The 20,279-nt window shown below is 32.6% G+C and overlaps 1 protein-coding gene across 1 annotated transcript in view; it reads left to right on the top strand.

Annotated features, from left to right (window-relative positions):
* Positions 1 to 20,279, top strand: part of LOC138694953 (solute carrier organic anion transporter family member 74D-like) — a 65,676-nt gene extending 45,397 nt beyond the window's left edge. Inside the window, exons 10-14 of the mRNA XM_069819174.1 lie at positions 2,360 to 2,507; positions 10,269 to 10,435; positions 11,754 to 11,857; positions 13,391 to 13,492; positions 18,648 to 20,279. Of these exons, the coding sequence (XP_069675275.1) occupies positions 2,360 to 2,507; positions 10,269 to 10,435; positions 11,754 to 11,857; positions 13,391 to 13,492; positions 18,648 to 18,832 (706 nt within the window). The 3' untranslated portion in view covers positions 18,833 to 20,279. The remainder of the gene's footprint in view (positions 1 to 2,359; positions 2,508 to 10,268; positions 10,436 to 11,753; positions 11,858 to 13,390; positions 13,493 to 18,647) is intronic.

Raw genomic sequence — 20,279 nt, 5'->3', positions numbered from 1 at the left:
TTTGGAAGTAAATCCCGAAAAAACAAAATATATTATTATGCCTCGTGACCAAAATATTGTACGAAATGGAAATATAAAAATTGGAAATTTATCCTTCGAAGAAGTGGAAAAATTCAAATATCTTGTAGCAACACTAACAAATATAAATGAAACTCGGTAGAAAATTAAACGCAGAATAAATATGGGAAATGTCTGTTATTATTCGGTTGAGAAGCTTTTGTCATCTAGTCTGCTGTCAAAAAATCTGAAAGTTAGAATTTATAAAACAGTTATATTACCGGTTGTTCTGTATGGTTGTGAAACTTGGACTCTCACTTCGAGAGAGGTACAGAGATTAAGGTTGTTTGAGAATAAGGTTCTTAGGAAAATATTTGGGGCTAAGAGGGATGTAGTTACAGGAGAATGGAGAAAGTTACACAATGAAGAACAGCACGCATTGTATTCTTCTCCTGACATAATTAGGAACATTAAATTCAGACGTTTAAGATGGGAAGGGCATGTAGCACGTATAGGCTATTCCAGAAATGCATATAGAGTGTTAATTGGGAGGCGAAGGAAAAAGACCTTTGGGAAGGGCGAGACGGAGATGGGAGGACAATATTAAAATGGATTTGAGGGAGGTGGGATAAGATTGTAGAGGCTGGATTAATCTTGCACAGGATAGGGATCGATGGCAGGCTTATGTGAGGGCGGCAATGAACCTCTGTGTTCCTTAAAAGCCATAAGTAAGTAAGATAATATTAAGATGTTTGATTCTCCGTTCACTAATATCCAGTGATCATCTGTAATAGTACATTCCCTATTTTTTTATGTTTGAAAAATAATTACTGTTTTTACTGATCTATTGCACCCTTTCATAAATGTAAAGCTAACCGCTTCGAAGCTGAATAGAAACTCCATCTTCGAACGACGCAAGAAATGAACTTATAAAAACAACGTGGTTTAAAAGTTGTCTATTTTCCGCAGTGATGAAGTCGCTTACACGCTGAATTTCATACATCTGAGACATGACACAAAAAATCATAAACTAAGCACCGTATTGTACATCGTGAAAATGTCGAACCGTAATTATTACAGTGATAATAAAATCATTCTTCAAAGACAATGAAAGAATAGTATTACTTAATTCATATTTAAGAAAAAATTATTAGACACTTACCCATAGCTAGATTTTAGTCACGGCAGTTTTCTTGTTGAAATATTTAGGTCGGCTTTACGGCATGATCGAATACAAGATATTTTCGTGAGCTGATATAAACCTACGGTTTCCTACGTTACGACATTATAATGTTATACTAATTGTAACACACAGATTACGCAAAAGTGTGTTTTGTTTCCATGGAAACAAGAAAAATAAATGTTAAAAGTTGACACGAATAGGTTTCAGCAGAATTGAAGCTTAAAGTATATATATATATATATATATATATATATATATATATATATATATATATATAATATTATATTATTTTACGCTGTGAAAATTTATGTTTTCATACGTTCGAAATAATTAGCTATTTAATTTTAAAAAATAATATGAAAAATGTTATATGTCTTGAAAATAGATTTTTTCGTTTACATTTGACTTCAGCAATTACTAAATAACAAATTAATTAAGAAATATTCCATCAAATCAAGAATGACATAAGTGCAGCTAAAGATCACTAAATATAAAATCATATTATAATCTATGCACTATTTTTATTCTCCCTCAACTATTTATTTCATATTTATCCCTTCTTCTACAATTATTGCAAACAACTACGAATGTCATCTCGCATAGCACAAGCGGATAATATGAAAATGTCCATAGTCATGTTACGTACAAAGACTGTGTAAACCATAAGTTCAATACGCTAAGAAGAAAATAAAAAATTATGATGCTGATTTGCTCAATTTGTTTCATTTTTTAGACTAGACTTACGTATAATATAATGTTTCATAAAATGAAGTACTAGTTATTTATGCAACAAGTGGATAATTTTGATGATTATGGCATGAGTGAATGTTTTTTTTTCGCACGAACAATAGTGAGTGCCATAGTTTTCATAATAAGATTATCCAAGAGTTGGATACAAAACTTTATGGCATCTCAGCATTATAAATTGTAGGAAATAAATTACGAAAAAGGAATCCATAACTGACAAAGTCTTCATATGTTCGTATCGATTAGTTCTGCCTGGCATTGACACTTAATAAAGAGAAATGTATGACCTTGCAGGTTATGATACAAAATATGTGCCTTTATTTTGTTCGGCAAATACAAAGATTCAAACGGCGTCAGAAAACACGTGCACATAATTATTGTTAGCCTACTGCATTAATTGAAAATGAGAAATGCAATGTTGACTTGTTACAGCTGGGATCTAACAGCTCCCTGCAATGCCGACTGTGACTGCGGGCCTGCTGTTAAATATTCGCCAGTCTGCGCAACAGATCGCAGCAACACCTTCTATTCGGCATGCCACGCGGGATGCACCACGGTGGAGATGATAAACGGCACAAAGGTCAGTGCAGGAGTTTCTTATTAAATATTTGAAATTTAATTGGGGACAATTCTGTAAAGGATTGTAAACTAGAAAACGCCTCTATGTACAAATATTTTCTGCAACTTTCATAATTATTTCTTATTTAAATATTTGAAACTCGATAGGAGTAGACTTCTGTAAAATATTGGAAACTAGTAAACGCCTCCATACGCAAATTTTTTTTTGGAACTTTCATAATTATTTGTTATTAAAATATTTGAAACTAGATAGGAGTAGACTTCTGTAAAATATTAGAAACTAGTAAACGTCTCCATACGCAAATATTTTTTGAAACTTTCATAATTATTTGTTATTAAAATATTTGAAACTAGATAGGAGTAGACTTCTGTAAAATTTTAGAAACTAGTAAACGTCTCCATACGCAAATATTTTTTGGAACTTTCATAATTATTTGTTATTAAAATATTTGAAACTCGATAGGAGTAGACTTCTGTAAAATTTTAGAAACTAGTAAACGTCTCCATACGCAAATATTTTTTGGAACTTTCATAATTATTTGTTATTAAAATATTTGAAACTAGATAGGAGTAGACTTCTGTAAAATATTAGAAACTAGTAAACGCCTCCATACGCAAATATTTTTTTGGAACTTTCATAATTATTTGTTATTTAAATATTTGAAACTCGATAGCAGTAGACTTCTGTAAAATATTAGAAACTAGTAAAGCCACCATACGCAATTTTTTTTTTTTTGGAACTTTCATAATTATTTATTATTTAAATATTTGAAACTCGATAGGAGTAGACTTCTGTAAAATATTAGAAACTAGTAAACACCTCCATACGCAAATATTTTTTTCGAACTTTCATAATTATTTGTTATTTAAATATTTGAAACTCGATAGCAGTAGACTTCTGTAAAATATTAGAAACTACTAAAGCCTCCATACGCAATTTTTTTTTTGGAACTTTCATAATTATTTGTTATTTAAATATTTGAAACTCGATAGGAGTACACTTCTGTAAAATATTAGAAACTAGTAAACACCTCCATACGCAAAATTTTTTTTGGGACTTTCATAATTATTTGTTATTAAAATATTTGAAACTAGATAGGAGTAGACTTCTGTAAAATATTAGAAACTAGTAAACGCCTCCATACGCAAATATTTTTTTGGAACTTTCATAATTATTTGTTATTTAAATATTAGAACCTGGATAGGAGTAGACTTCTGTAAAATATTAGAAACTAGTAAATACCTCCATACGCAAATATTTTTTTGGAACTTTCATAATTATTTGTTATTTAAATATTTGAAACTCGATAGGAGTAGACTTCTGTAAAATATTAGAAACTAGTAAACACCTCCATAAGCAAATAGTTTTTTGGAACTTTCATAATTATTTATTTAAATATCAGAGCCTGGATAGGAGTAGACTTCTGTAAAATATTAGAAACTAGTAAACGCCTCCATACGCAAATATTTTTTTCGAACTTTCATAATTATTTCTTATTTAAATATTTGAAACTCGATAGAAGTAGACTTCTGTAAAATATTAGAAACTAGTAAACGCCTCCATACGCAAATATTTTTTTCGAACTTTCATAATTATTTCTTATTTAAATATTTGAAACTCGATAGAAGTAGACTTCTATAAAATATTAGAAACTAGTAAACGCCTCCATACGCAAATATTTTTTTCGAACATTCATAATTATTTGTTATTTAAATATTTGAAACTTGGAAGGAGTAGACTTCTGTAAAATATTAGAAACTAGTAAACTCCTCCATACGCAAATATTTTTTTGGAACTTTCATAATTATTTGTTATTTAAATATTTGAAACTCGATAGGAGTAGACTTCTGTAAAATATTAGAAACTAGTAAACTCCTCCATATACAAATAATTTTGGAACTTTCATAATTATTTGTTATTTAAATATTTGAAAATTAATAGAGGTACACTACTGTAAAATACTGAAAACTAGTAAATGTTTTTATGTATAAATATTTGATAGAATTTTCATAATTACTTGTAGTTTAAATATTTAATAGTTAATATGGGCACACTTCTGTAAAATAATGGAAACTACTTCTCCATGTATAAAATATTTTTGGAACTCTCATAATTATTTGTTATTTAAACATTTGAAAATTAATATAGGTGCACTTCTGTAAAATACTGAAAACTAGCCAACGTTTCCATGTCGAAATATTTTTTGGAACTTTCATAATTATTCGTTATTTAAATATTTGAAAATTAATAGGGGTACACTACTGTAAAATACCGAAAAGTATTAAACGTTTTGATGTTTAAATATTTGATAGAATTTTCATAGTTACTTGTAGTTTAAATATTTAATAGTTAATATGGGCACACTTCTGTAAAATAATGGAAACTACTTCTCCATGTATAAAATATTTTTGGAACTCTCATAATTATTTGTTATTTAAACATTTGAAAATTAATATAGGTTCACTTCTGTAAAATACTGAAAACTAGCCAACGTTTCCATGTCGAAATATTTTTTGGAACTTTCATAATTATTCGTTATTTAAATATTTGAAATACGAGGTACACTTCTGTAATATATTGGAATCCATGTACAAATATTTTTGGAACTTTCATAATTATTTGTTATTTAAATATTTGAAAGTTAATTGGGATACACTTCTATAAAGTATTTTAAATTGGAAAACCTTCCATATACAAATATTTCTGGAACTTTCATTATTATTTGTTATTTAAATATTTCAAAATTATTAATGGTATACTTCTGTAAAATTTTGGAAACTAGTAAACGATTCCATGGCAAATATTTTTGGAACTTTTATAATTATTTGTTATGTAAACATTTGAACTTTAGTAGGTTACACGTCTGTTCAGTCAAAACAAGACTACCATTTCTTATTCAAACAAAAGGTGACATGTCCTATCTTTTCACTTAAAAGCTGATAATATAATCATCGTACTTTCACACGTAACAGAGCTAACACAGCTTCTGTTCATGTCAGCATTTACATCAATCGAATAACTCGAAATAACAAAATTTGACACAATAAAACAAATTCTGTTTCTTTATTTTAAAAAAATCGCTTCATCTATATAAATATCATTAAAGGAAAGCGCTTCATGTCTTGACACCAAAGAGCTTATCTGTTATTATTTTTTTATGCTCGACCATGCCGAAATGTAGTAATTATACACCTGGTAGCAGTCCTTTCATGGACCTCATTAAAGTACACCTACTCATTAAAGGTCAGGTCTTTCAGCCAATGACGACTCAGGTTACAACTGTTCAGCCAATGACAGGTCAGCTTTCTACCGTTATAAAACCGCAAGTATCGATTATTCTCGGATATGCAATCGAAAGAGAATTAGCGAAAAGTCACGGAGGCTGGAAATCCAACACTGTCGCAGAAGGTTATGTTCTGTTACTATAATAATTAGCGTTAATTGTAAATAATATTCAAATAAATTCAATTTGTCATCTCGTTTTTCAATGTCGAATTCAATAATCAAGGTTATAATATTACAATATTATCAAGTTTAACAGGATTACATAAAGGTCAATGACATTATTGTTCCTCGGAAAAAATCAATACTTTCGCGTCTGCGCACATCTCACAATTCACGACCTAGAACAAGGTCACTTCCGATCTTGTCACATACAAATAAAATGTATACATCTGAATACCGGTAATTTCAAGTTAGAAATATGGTCGAGCATAAAAAAGTCGTATGAAACTCGCCTATAATTGTAATTAAGAAGCTCGTATGAAAATTATGAAACTCGCGTGCGCTCGTTTCATAAATATCCATACTCGATTCTTAATTACTATCATTATAGGCTCGTTGCATAATGTACTATAAATGGTTATCCGTGCTCTCGGTCATTTAACTGTACAAACTTGTTTCATTTCTGCAGAACAAAATTTGCTACATTTTTCAATCTTCATAATGCAAAAACTCTGGTATTATTATAAATATTCAATTTGCAATTGAGGGGTTTGCCGAAAGAAGGGCGTATACGTCAATATGGTGAATTGAGATACAGGCAATCTAAGATTTTATAACGCACCTGAATAAAATGTTATACAGATAGTGAACAAAATTATACATTAAATTAAAAATCTTAGCGAGTATAAATGTTTTGTAGCATTTAGGCAATTTATAAGTATTAAATTTCCTTATATTTGTACCATATAAAACTTCGGCCTATACGCCCTTTATCCATATAATGATTTGCTTAAGGGATTTAATGTAGATTTCAGATTTAAATTTCACACGGAATTGAAACAAAGATACATTTTATGACATTTATTATCTACTTCTAAAGTAATTAACAATATTTCAGATATACTTAGTAGACATTAAGTATGCAAAGCAAAATCTCTGAATATAACAGAAAAAGAAAATCTCCATTTTGTGTGAACATAAATAAATAAAATTTATTCTTTGTATAATCCTGATAACAATAAGCCAAAAAATCTGAATATTGTAACAAATCTCTTTATAGAAACATAAAATATTTCCGTCTGAATCTCTGAGTTTCATAAGTTTGCTTACTCTTAAAGCAAGGACAATAATGAACATAAAAAGCAGTCAAAGGAAACAACTGGACTCACTAAATTGAACTATATATATCTGCTAGTCTCTACCAAGAGAAAACACACACAGTACAGTATGCGTAACGCGCAGCACTAGCTCTACTTGTAGACTGACTGACCAAATCGCGCACGCACGCACGCAGCCCTGTCCTGCAGGTATGTACAGTACAATCAAAACAAAATTTCGCTACTATAATTAGCGATTTATTCACTACAGTAGCGTGCAAATTAATCCGAACAACGTAATTACTTATGCCAAAACACTCAAACGGGATAAAAAAAGGATCTAAGACATACCTTAGTAATCTATGTGGCCCCTCTTGTTCCTAATAACAGCTCTGAGACGATTTGGCATGGATTCCACTAATTTCCCACAAATATTCTTCATTTCTTCATCGCGAAACCATACACCAATGAGGGCAGAAATCATCTTCTCCTTTGTAGAACAATCCATTTTTTGCATTCTTCTTTTGCAAATTGACAACAAGTTCTCAATGGGGTTGATGTCGGGTGAGTTGCCTGACCAGGGGAGTACCTGAATATTCTTCTTGTTGAAGAATTCTGTAGTTTTTCGAGACGTATGGCATGGTGCCAGGTCTTGTTGGAACACACCCCTGCCATCCGGAAATGATTTTTGCAGCTGGGGTACGATTCTGGTTTCCAATAAATGAATATATTTGTCAGAATTCATCATTTCCTTGATAGGTATTAATGCTCCAGGCCCTTTATGTGTAAAACAACCCCAAAACATTACTTTAGGGGGGTATTTGGGTGCTTGTTGGAGATGAGCTGCTGTTACTTTTTCGGATCCTTTCCGTACGTAAGAAACACGGTGGCCGTGGACCTCGAAATGAGACTCATCGGAAAAAAGTACATTCTTCCAGTCATTCACTGTCCAGTGTTGATGTAATTTTGCCCACATTAAGCGTTTTTTGCACATAACAGGAGTTAGCAGTTGCTTCTTAATTGGCTTACGAGCCCTTCGTCCAGCTTCCAAAAGCCTACGCCGCACTGTTGTGACGTGAATTTTCGCCCCAGTGGTAGCCATTAACTCGCGGGTTAAGTCGACAGCAGTTAGTCTAGGATTTAATTTACTTTTCCTGACAATTAAACGATCATCTGCAGGTAAAGTCTTCCTTTTCCGGCCACAGTTTCCTTTTTTCTGGGGTGTGATGGATCCAGTCTCCCTGTATCGTTTTATGATCGAATTAACAGTAGCCAAACCGATGTGACATTCTGCAGCAATTTGCCTCTGTGTCATAGAAGAATGCTCTGCTAATGTTATAATTTTAGACCGTTTTCGTGGAGTTGTATCCATTTGTGAAGGCGACATAATGTACACAGGATTGCAGTATCAAGTCTTCAACACAACTGAAATGCTTATAAGTACAAAACGACAGGCAAAATGTTACATATTATAAAAAAAATAATAACGACAGACCTTCAACAATGGAATTACACGTACTACAGATGTCAATTAAAGCGGTATGAGCAGCTGTGAGGCCAACAATGACAGAAAATGTAAAAATATGTCGTGTTCGGATTAATTTGCACGCTACTGTATATTTTAAACCGTTTTCCCGAAGAAGGGCGTAGAGGTCTATCCGCCTTTCTTCCGGCAAACCCCTCAATTGCAACTGAGGAAATTTTTGTATCTTATTTTTTGTTTGAAATACTCCTTTTATATTCTTTCAAATTCGATATTAATGAGATATTTGATAATTTTTAAATGTTTAAATTTATACCTTAATTTTTAATGTTTTCAAAATGTTCTCATTTAGTTCGTTACGCGGTTCATAAGCGTTCATTTGAGCCCTAAAGCATGCAATTGTGTCAAATGATGAAGTTAACTCGTTTTGTATCAATAACTTAATTTCATGATTTTCTGACATTTAGAACTCCTGATTTGTCCAAAAATTCAAACTAACATTTTAATCTTATTTTTCAAGACCTCTCATTATTTCTAGCCATTTAAACCATTTTACAGGTATGCCTAAGAAAACAAAACAAAAAAATGTTTTCATAGGTCCTGGCCCTTAACTACTCGCTATATTGGTTCTACTTTTTTGGTGAGTGAAATCATTACCAGTTATCACTAAGTGCTAGTATAGTGTCTCAAACAAGAAAACTGCGACATGTCATGTTTTAGATTTTTGTTCCTCATATTGTAAATTACTTATAAAACGCTAAATACCGCCTGCAAAGATTAGTTTACACCTGAGGATGTTTTAAATTAACTTATAACCATTACAGGCTGCTATTGACAAAGAGTACCATGATACAATAAATATAGAGAAATACCTTGAGGCTTTATGAAACATATTTTTGTTGTTACAGTGAAAAATAATAAATTGAAATAGATTGAAACACAAAATAATATACAAAGTAACGCCGAGAAGATGTGAATTAAAGTCATGGTCCATATATATAATGCCTGAAAATAGCTATTGATTCTTTGCTTGTTTGTTTTTAAAATAACGTGTTTAATCTATAACTAGTCAGTGTATTGATATTAGTATCTCTTTTTTGTTACCTATTGCTTTAAAAAGAATATGTTTAACTTGTAATTTTAAGTTAATTTTTCTACTATTCCTTTACTGTTTACATTTGTTTTTAAATCTTTTGTATTGCCCCTACTATTATATATTGCCCTTCAAGAATTTCGTTATTCGTTAGTTGTAAGTCATTACTTGTCTTATTATTTTAATTATTGTACTTGTTCCTGAATCATGTTTGTAATTTGTAACCGTAAATCATTGCTTGTAATATCCCTTTATCACTCTTAACTGCTCCATTGTTCATGAATTAAGTGTTAATTTGAAAGTGAAAGTCAAACTTTGTTATATTAATCTACTATTGATTATATTTTTAAGGTCGTGTATTTACTCTGAAATGGTTAGACATTCTTGTATATCTTTTGCGTTGATTATTCCTCAAACATCTCATTAATCTTTAACAGGATCCATTCTTTCATTAAGGTGCATTCTTCTACATAATTCATGTGAATTGTAACTGTGATATTACATTGTAATTTTACTATTGTTTATTGGTTATAAAGTATGTATTTTGATGCCAAATATAACCCTAATATACCTCAGGTTGAAATAGGGTTTATTACATTGGATAATAAATAATAATAAATCAACTTATAAACGTCGTCTTCCAGATGTATGGGAATTGCAGCTGTATTGGTACGGATGGAATGGGCTGGGCAGTGGATGGAGCCTGTCCTGTGGACTGCACCACCAACTTCACTATATTCCTGGTGATACAATGCATCATGAGATTCTTCTCGGCGTCGGGCAGAGCGGGTAACACCATTATACAATTCAGGTATACCAACTATCGAATGAAACTATATGTAAAACTTCCTTTGCTGTTGGAAAATCTTGATGACTTTCTCTAGCCCAGCCGTGACGAAAATGTGAGTCACGAGCACATTGTGACTCGCAATGATAGATGTGCTTTCTACCTCCCACAACCCCCACCTTCTCACTCACTGGAGTCAAACTCCGTTCCATTTGTATTTGTCTCTGACCTGCGAGAGGCGTATACTTGCAATGTCTCTCTCAAAGCCATGTACGTCTATAAAAACGAAAGTTTCAAGTAGGATGGGAGGACGCATTTTTTTGCTACCCATATGATGAGAATATTAAATGTATGATTTGTCCACAAGTATTACTAAGAAAACGGTTGTATAACATAAAACGGCATTATACTACATGTTACTGATGAAACATGAAAAGATTAAGTGTTATTATTATTATTATTATTATTATTATTATTATTATTATTATTATTATCATCATCATCATCATCATCTCTGTACGTCGATCCTTTTTTCAGCACATGTACGAATAATGCGGTTAGATCTTCAATTTAACTCACAGATTTACAATGTGATGTTGAATGAAAGCTAGATGTAAGGACTTGACAAATGTTGAACTTTCAAATCTTTGCCAACAAATAAATATCTGAAGCTTCGTTCTTGCGCTTGCTCTGTTTAAGCCATGTTCGCTACAACTTACGTTTGTGAAAAATTATTTTCAACAATGAAAATAGTGAAAACCAAATTTAGATCACGACTGATGGACAGATACCTTCGTGATCAACTACGACTGGCAGTAAGTGACATAATTCCTGATTTTGAAACTGTGTCGCAGAGACATTCTGAAGACAATTAATTTTAGGTTGTGATATTGTGTGCTATGTTTTCTTGTTCATTTCTTTCTTCGTTACACGTACTAAACATTAGTTTGTAGCCTTGTATAAAATTATATTTAAGTGCTTGATGTAAGGAAAATGAAGATCCGTTAATAAGTCAGACAGTTGCTTCACTTCCCCTTCGGGTGCCCGCCTCCCTCTATAGGTGCTATGCACGTTGCAAGTTAGAAAGTGGCTCGGCGCACGATCACATTTTCGCCACGGCTGCTCTAAGGAATGTCTGTCAAACTCGTGCTCCCAAGGTGCGAACGAATACGAAGAGGATGGTTAACCTAACTTAATCAAACACATCCCATTCCGACATCAATCAACGGTGTATTAAATTGACAAATAATAGTAATATGTTTCTGACACTCAAAGCACTTCCTGATTTATTTACCAACTACAGTGCTATGCATACGTGTGATGTGATATGTTACTGTTGCAGATGCGTTGATCAAGATGATAAATCCGTGTCTATTGGATTCACTGAAGCTCTCCTGTGTGCACTGGCCTTCATTCCTGGGCCTATCGTGTACGGCATGTTATTAGGTGATGATCTAATCAACTATTTCAAAAAATATAACTGTGGTACAACTGGCAGTTTAGCTCGAAAATCGCTAAATAATATACATAAAATTCCCTTCCCAATCAATATCGCTCCTTCTTTTCATGAAGTGTATGGAGGGGCGTAAAACTGGACATGTTTTCTGTTTAAAGTTCTGCATAATCTAACTCGCAGGTAATTCGTGATAATCAGGATAAAATTAGCAAGTATTCTGCAGTTTCAACTGCTGCGGTTTGAACTTGAAGTCTTGTTTCAAGAAAATTAAAATCATGATTTTTTTTTTTAATTTATTACCTAGCTGTATAAAAACGATATATCTACTATGATATCTACTTATTATAATATGTAGTCACTGTTTAGAAAAACTAAATTATTTTTATTACATATTTATTATACACAGAATTTTTAAAATTCTGAAAGTACATATAAAAAATTTGATTACCTCTTGTTCTATTCATGTTTATTATTTCCAGGGAATTATACTTGGCAAATTTTAAATAATTCCACAATCCGCGTTCAGTTTTGAATGGGAGCTTCCAGCACTCGGTTTACGTTCACGACGTCATATGTTTGTTTGCGTAACCAAAGACAGACTGTTTTACAGATTTAGTAACTTGTGATACTTTCGAAAATCTAAGTTTTGAACCTAGAATTTTATTTTTTTAACTATGTCCGTTCTTAAAAGCATAACGTATTATTTTGTTACACAAACAAGAAAATATTGAATGGAGATTTCGTCAAGGAAGTTGTTAAAATTGTGGTTAATTAGCTATATTGCGGAAGTAAATTTCAATAAATTTGTAATGCTCTGATGTAAGATTCATTTCGCCCTTAAGAAATATTTTAAAAATTAATTAAGTTTGGTTATAATAATAACATGGAGGGATTTATTTCTTGCTTTTAATACACGGCTGCATTCATGTGTTGACAAAACAAATGAACAACACCGGATGTCAACATCAGACATGGCCTACATCGTTAATCTATGCCTTAATTGAACTCGCTTCTCTTGGATATAGCCTACATAAACTCGTGCCGGAAGCTCCTATTTAAAATTGAACACTAGGTATATTGTATTAATGAGAGTAGGGCTAAATATTTGAAATAAAGGTAAATTAATACAAAATGGTCATTAAAAAAATTAGGAAAGTTTTCCAGCGAAATAAATTGTGGTGCTTTGGAAAATAACGCAAGCTGTTTATAAAATTTGTGTAATGTACTCGTAATAAAATAAATCAATGTTTTTCCTCAAGCTGAACACATTGAATATGTAGGTCTATAAAGTGCATTTATTCATATTTAGATTATAACTTACGTCAGTTGCAAGAAATTTTTCAATTAATATGACGCATATATTACTCAGACATTTCTACAATATTTCTGGATACATTCAATGGAATAACAAATAAAGATTTTCTATAAACAGATTGAAAAGTACAGTTTAAATAGTCAATTTATCACAAATTTTTTTAATTTTTGTGGTTACTACGACTATTAAATGTCTGATTTTACTTCAGATTCAGCGTGCATTGTGTGGGGTCAGACATGTGGAAAACCAGGCAACTGCTGGCTTTACGACGGACAAAGATTAGGTTTTCTACTCAATTTCACAGCGTCAGGTAAGTCTTAACAATGACAAGATCTAGTTGCGTCAAGTTCTTGTACAGAGTGATTTATATAGAACTGTCACATTTCTTTCATTAATTGTTTCAAAACGAATTGTACTAGCGACAACTTATTATACCTAAAATGTAGAGGTATTTTGGGAGATTATTTACCTCTATAAAAAAATGTTGAAAATGTCCTCCATCCTGCATAAGGCACAACTCAACACGTCGTTCCATGTTACTGGCCACTCGTTGGAGAACTCTGTTGTCAATAGCTTGAATCTCCTGTGTGATGTTGTGCTTCAGATCGTCCAATGTCTGGGGACGTGTGGCGTAAACCCTGTCTTTTAAGTAACCCTATAGAAAGAAGTCCGGCGTTGTCAAATCCGGAGATCTCGGTGGCCACAGGTTCCTGGAAATTATTCGGTCGTCACATAACCGGATAAATGAAACCATGCTTCATCTGTGAACCATGTGATGGACAATATGGCAGGATTTTGCACAATGAACGTCTGAAACCAACGACAATAATTCAATCTTTTATCCTTATCTGGTTCCTATAGCTGATGAACAACCGTAACCCTATATGGCTTTAGGCTCTCTGACACATTGAGTAGGTGTACCCTGTCTCCTGCGACAAACGTCTTAATGATTTTTTGGGTGACTGCTCCAGTCGTGCTCTTACGTCAACAACAACCGTGGGAAGCCTAGATGAACGATGCTTGCCCTTTTCACTCACCAGAGGTCCAGTTGTTTCCAATTTGTTTACCAGTCCCAGTATTGTGTTTCTTTTGGGAGGATTGCGAACACCAAATTCTCTCTGGTATGCCCTTTGAGTAACTGTGGCCACCGAGATCTCCGGATTTGACAACGCCGGACTTCTTTCTATGGGGTTACTTAAAAGACAGGGTTTACGCTTAAGCTAACAGAGTCCTCCAACGAGTGGCCAGTAACATAGAACGACGTGTTGAGTTGTACCTTATGCAGGATGGAGGACATTTTCAACATTTGCTATAGAGGTAAATAATCTCCCAAAATGCCTCTACATTTTAGGTATAATAAGTTGTCGCTAGCACAATTCGTTTTGAAACAATTAATGAAAGAAATGTGTCAGTTCTATATAAATCACTCTGTATAACTATTGGCACAATAATGGTTTCATTTATTGTTCACTAATCTTGAGCTGTTGACAGTGAAACCATTTACCCTCGTGGACTCCAGTATATTCCACAATTCAATGCGATACCATATATTCTGAAGCACTGATATTAGCCTCAATTTCTCCATCCAGAGCTAATTGCTCCAGCGCCTAGTGATTTGTACACGAAAAAGTGTGAGCACAACACGCTAGAGATTACATTTCACACATCATCTCTATATTCCTCATCTTTCATTGTTGTTCACTGGAATTTTTTCCTGTCTAAAGTCAAAAGCTGCCAAACTTCGATTTCTATTAAATACAAATTAGAAGAAAACCTTACGATGAGTTGCCAGACTTAACGCGTTGTAAACATTTGATGTAATGTATGTGTTTATTTTTATTTTTTGTTTCTTATTTTTATTGTGTACTCTTTATCCAAATATGTTCATAATATTTAATTACGTAAATCGCATTTGCTTCATATGTTTTCCACAGTGTTCATTTTTGTGTACATTTTATTCAAATGTCTGTTTATGATTTTATTATGTAAATCACGTTTCCTTGTCATATTACTTAATATCAATATGTATTCCACTGTGTTTGTTTTTTATTATTTCTATTGTGTACATTTTATTCAATTGTCGGTTTCTGGTTTTATTATGCGAATTGTATTTGCTTGCAACATAATACCAATATATAGTCGACCTCGGTAGCGTAATCGGTATAGCGCTGGCCTTCTGTGCTCGAGGTTGCGGGTTCGATTCCGGCCCAGGTCGATGGCATTTAAATGTGCTTAAATGAGACAAGCTCATGTCAGTAGATTTACTGGCATGTAAAAGAACTCCTGCTGGACAAAATTCCGGAACATCGGCGACGCTGATCTTATCTCTGCAGTTGCGAGCGTCGTAAAATAAACCATAATTTTTAATACCAATATATATTCCAATTTGTTTATTTTTATTTTTATTGTGTACATTTTATTGAATTGTCGGTTTCTATTTTTATTTTGTTAATCGTATTTGATTTATATGTATTACATTGTGTTTATTTTTATTTTTGTTGGATACATTTTTATTTAACTGTCTCTTTTAATTTATTAATCGTATCCGTCTATATAGTGAAACGTATAGCAGAGTTCGTATAGGTCAGTTTCTGACAGATGCGTTTCCAATTCACTGTGGGCTAAAGCAAGGAGATGCACTATCACCTTTACTTTTTAACTTTACTCTAGAGTATGCCAATAGGAAAGTCCAGGATAACAGACAGGGTTTGGAATTGGACGGGTTACATCAGCTGCTTGTCTATGCGGATGACGTGAATATGTTAGGAGAAAATTCACAAACGATTAGGGAAAACACGGGAATTTTACTGGAAGCAAGTAAAGAGATAGGTTTGGAAGTAAATCCCGAAAAGACAAAGTATATGATTATGTCTCGTGACGAGAATATTGTACGAAATGGAAATATGCAAATTGGAAATTTATCTTTTGAAGAGGTGGAGAAGTTTAAATATCTTGGAGCAACAATAACGAATATAAATTATACTCGGGAGGAAATTAAACACAGAATAAATATGGAAAATGCCTGTTATTATTCGGTTGAGAAGCTTTTATCATCCAGTCTGTTGTAAAAAAAATCTGAAAGTTAGAATTTATAGAACAGTTATATTACCGGTTGTTCTTGGTTGTGAAACTTGGACTCTCACTTTAAGAGAGGGACATAGATTAAGGGTGTTTGAGAATAAGTAGCTTAGGAAAATATTTGGAGCTAAAAGGGATGAAGTTACAGGAGAATGGAGAAAGTTACACAACACAGAACTGCACGCATTGTATTCTTCACCTGACATAATTAGGAACATTAAATCCAGACGTTTGAGATGGGCAGGACATGTAGCACGTATAGGCGAATCCAGAAATGCATATAGAGTGTTAGTTGGGAGGCCAGAGGGAAAAAGACCTTTAGGGAGGCCGAGACGTAGAAGGGAAGATAATATCAAAATGGATTTGAGGGAAGTGGGATATGATGATAGAGACTGGATTAATCTTGCTCAGGATAGGGACCAATGTCGGGCTTATGTGAGGGCGGCAATGGACCTCCGGGTTCCTTAAAAGCCAGTAAGTAAGTAAGTAGTAAGTAAGTATCCGTCTATATAAGATTAATATGTAAATAATTAAATCGGATACAGCTGTATGTAGAACTATGTAAGCAAGTTTTACTCCTGACTGTGTGTAAGAGGAGGCCATACGGCCTTAATTCTGTCAGATTAAATAAAACCATTATTATTATTATTATTATTATTATTATTATTATTATTATTATTATTATTATTATTATTATTATTATCATTATCACATTGCTCTAACTCCAGCACCATTTTGATTACGTAGGAGAGAGTCATCAGTAAAAATATTAACCCATTCTTGATGAGAAGCCTAAACTGTCGCATGCAAAGAACAAACTTCTGACAGTTCCGTAACGTTCATTTCTTAACTCCTTTCTACCCGTTGCCCGCTTGGACGAGCCAATAGAAACTGAATTCCTCACTCGTCTTTCCGACACCACAAGGCAAGTGAAGACGGAGTTGTCACTTAGATCCTTAACTCAGTTGTTATCGTAATGTAATATCTTCCTTCCGCGCTGAACAGTAAAGCCCGCTTACTGCCAGCCTTTGAGGAAGGCGAGTGGGATGCTGCTGGCTGCAACGCCGCGCTCTGGTCCTGTACCTTCCACGTGCTTCACTATAGACGTCAGAAGTCACTTCTTTGGTTGCGACAGCTATAGTATTGTTATTCCTACTGCTACAGACTTAAGACTTTTTAGACTTTAAATTTTTACAACTTCTTCCGTAAGATTAAATGATTCTCTACTTTCAGGATTCGTGTGCATTCATTTTAGGGATTATCCATAACTTGAGAGAGAAAACTTGCTTGAAATTTTAAGTTAACTGTTAGGCCTACATTTTCTGTATTTTAACGTTGAACAAAATAAAGATTCTCTACTTTTCACTACTTTTCATAGTCCTCTAAAATAAAATCTCTCTCTATATATATATATATATATATATATATATATATATATATATATATATAATTTGAACTGGTAATGGAAATTACGGGAAAACGGCTGAACGGATTTTAATAAATGACCCCTCATTTTAAAGCTTGGAACTCAAAGTTTTTCAGAAAAATAGTAGTTTTCAGTAAAATGTCAATTTTTCAACATAATTTTCCTATTTTCCAAAATCCATATGTCGTCAGTTTTGAGAAATAGCTAATTGCATTTCAGAATAAAACAAAACACACACTACAGTAAATAATATTACACGAAGGCCATGATCTGCAAGAATGCTGACATATTTAGAGCTCAAATTCAATAGGTTATTAAAAACTTAACTTACTAAAAATAATTTACAGGTTCGATTCTGTGGTGTGTAATTTTCTGGGTACAGCTGTATATTGGATATTAAAAACTACAAAACCTCAGGTGGTTTGATGACATTATTACTATTAGAAATGAAATATTATTGTAGTTAATGCCATGATGCGACTATTTTTCATTAATTATACATATTAATGCTATATTGATGATATGAAAGTGAAACGTTTTGGGGTTATATAAGTAGATGTAGAGAATAACTTAAATTAGATTTTTATTTCTATATTTTACTGAGTGGCGGCTATATAGTATATATAGTATATGTTACTGAAAGCTATAAAACTTACGTAAAATAATAATATTATTAAAAATAAAATATTTTTATAGTTACTAATCAAGTGGGGTTGGGTCTTTTTCATATATTTAATGGCGGTGTGGTGCAGATATTTATATGCGTGGTTATCTTCAATATTGGCTCAAGAGAGAGTATGTTTAATTATTATGGAAGCAAATAACTTTCAGAATGTCTGGTATTATTCATTGAAAATAATTCTGAAAAATGTTTATTTGAACGTCTAATGAACTTAGTTTGCAGCATTTGCTGCACAAGCCACTAGTTATTTATAATTTTAAATTATGTTCTTGTTTGCAGCGTTTTTACTGGGTGGTACATTGCTTGACATTGGAGTGTGGTACAACGTGAAAGATCTGCAGATATACGACAAGGATGACGGTACAGGTACCACAAAAAAGAAGAAAAACAGCAAGAAGAAGACAGCCGATGAACAAGAAAGAATCAACCAACTGCATGAATCTGCTGAACGACCTCTATTCTAGAATATATGTTTCGTATTAGAAATTCTATTTACACATAGCACTGAGATGAATTTACTGACTAGATTTAAGACCATTTAGAAAAGTGCGTGACCAACATTGATTTTAGTGAACTGTAAAACTAGTACTTTTTTACCTCTTTATTTATCGTTTCGTGATATATGTTGATATGAGTAGTTTAGTCTGAACACGTCACGGTTTGGCTCGCTCTATCAAGTGAAATTTTTATGACCTATAAACTAAAATAGAATGGAACAAGGTAAGATGGCAAGGAAATTAATTCTAAAAAAGATACACTTTAACTGCAACAACGTCTTTTTAAAAACGAAAGTTTACTCAGATTTATATCCTTTTTTATTTTCGTTACCATGGTTACAGAATTATCTACATTATATTCAAAAGTTTGTGTCGTCAATTTCTTTTCTGTTTAAAATTCTTTTGACTATGAAGGTATGTCTTATTCAGAATTGTGAATGCACAATAAGTTTGTTGATGGGTGTGTGAAGATTCAAAAGAACAGAATAGCTTAATAAATAAATCGTGCAGTTTACAGACTCACCCAAAGTTAACAAGATTGAAGAAAGAGACTGTTCTACAGACAAAAAATCTAGATTGTCCAAAGTAGCGAGAATATTTATGTCGGTTCTTTTGTGTTATACCATGATTGCAGCTATAAGATCCAGTTTCATGAAAAACTGAAAACATTTCACCAGATTCACTCTAAAATAATTGTCTGTACAATATAGTAGAAAATTGTTTGTTGAAAACATGGATATATTCGGAAATTTAAATTGAATTCAATAAATTCCACTTATTTACTATTAAGAATGTGTTATTTTGTGCGTACTTCAATGTTTTTTATAAGTTTTCCAATTTAAATTTAACTCTTTAATAACATTACACATTGAATTGATCTCGTAATATGGCAAAACTCAGGCCCTCTCACAAATGAACAAAAACATGCAGAAGCATACATTGAAAGTAGTTATAATATTACTGAGTCTTTGGACATAGTTATGCATGAACTTTAGCTCAAATAGCTCGTCAGATGTGATACCTCTATATGTTATCATAATATGATATACATTATTACAGTTGAGGCGGAAAAGTTCAAGTACTTTCCCATGAGGCGATGACAATATTTATTTTATTCTCAACTTCCTAAATAACACAATATTTCGAAAATGAGATCTGTGATTTTGATAAGAAATGTAGATATCTTTCCTTTAGGAACAATTTACTGCAACAGCTCAAAATAAGAAAACAAATAAGCAAGGACAAAAACTTCTTTAGAAAATTAATTTAGCTGTAGTCCTATTGCGCGGCAGGAATTTTTTTTACATTCAGTCATAAATTCTAACTGGCCCCACTATTACAGTACAAAGATATTTCTTCTCTTGTTAGTCATCTACAAAAAAAATGTCTTTCCAAGTTACCTATTTTACAGTTG

Source organism: Periplaneta americana, chromosome 2 (assembly GCF_040183065.1).
Source record: "Periplaneta americana isolate PAMFEO1 chromosome 2, P.americana_PAMFEO1_priV1, whole genome shotgun sequence".
NCBI classification, from domain to species: Eukaryota; Metazoa; Arthropoda; class Insecta; order Blattodea; family Blattidae; genus Periplaneta; species Periplaneta americana.
Note: the sequence above shows the minus strand (reverse complement) of the source record. Positions and strands in the feature narration are given on the sequence as shown.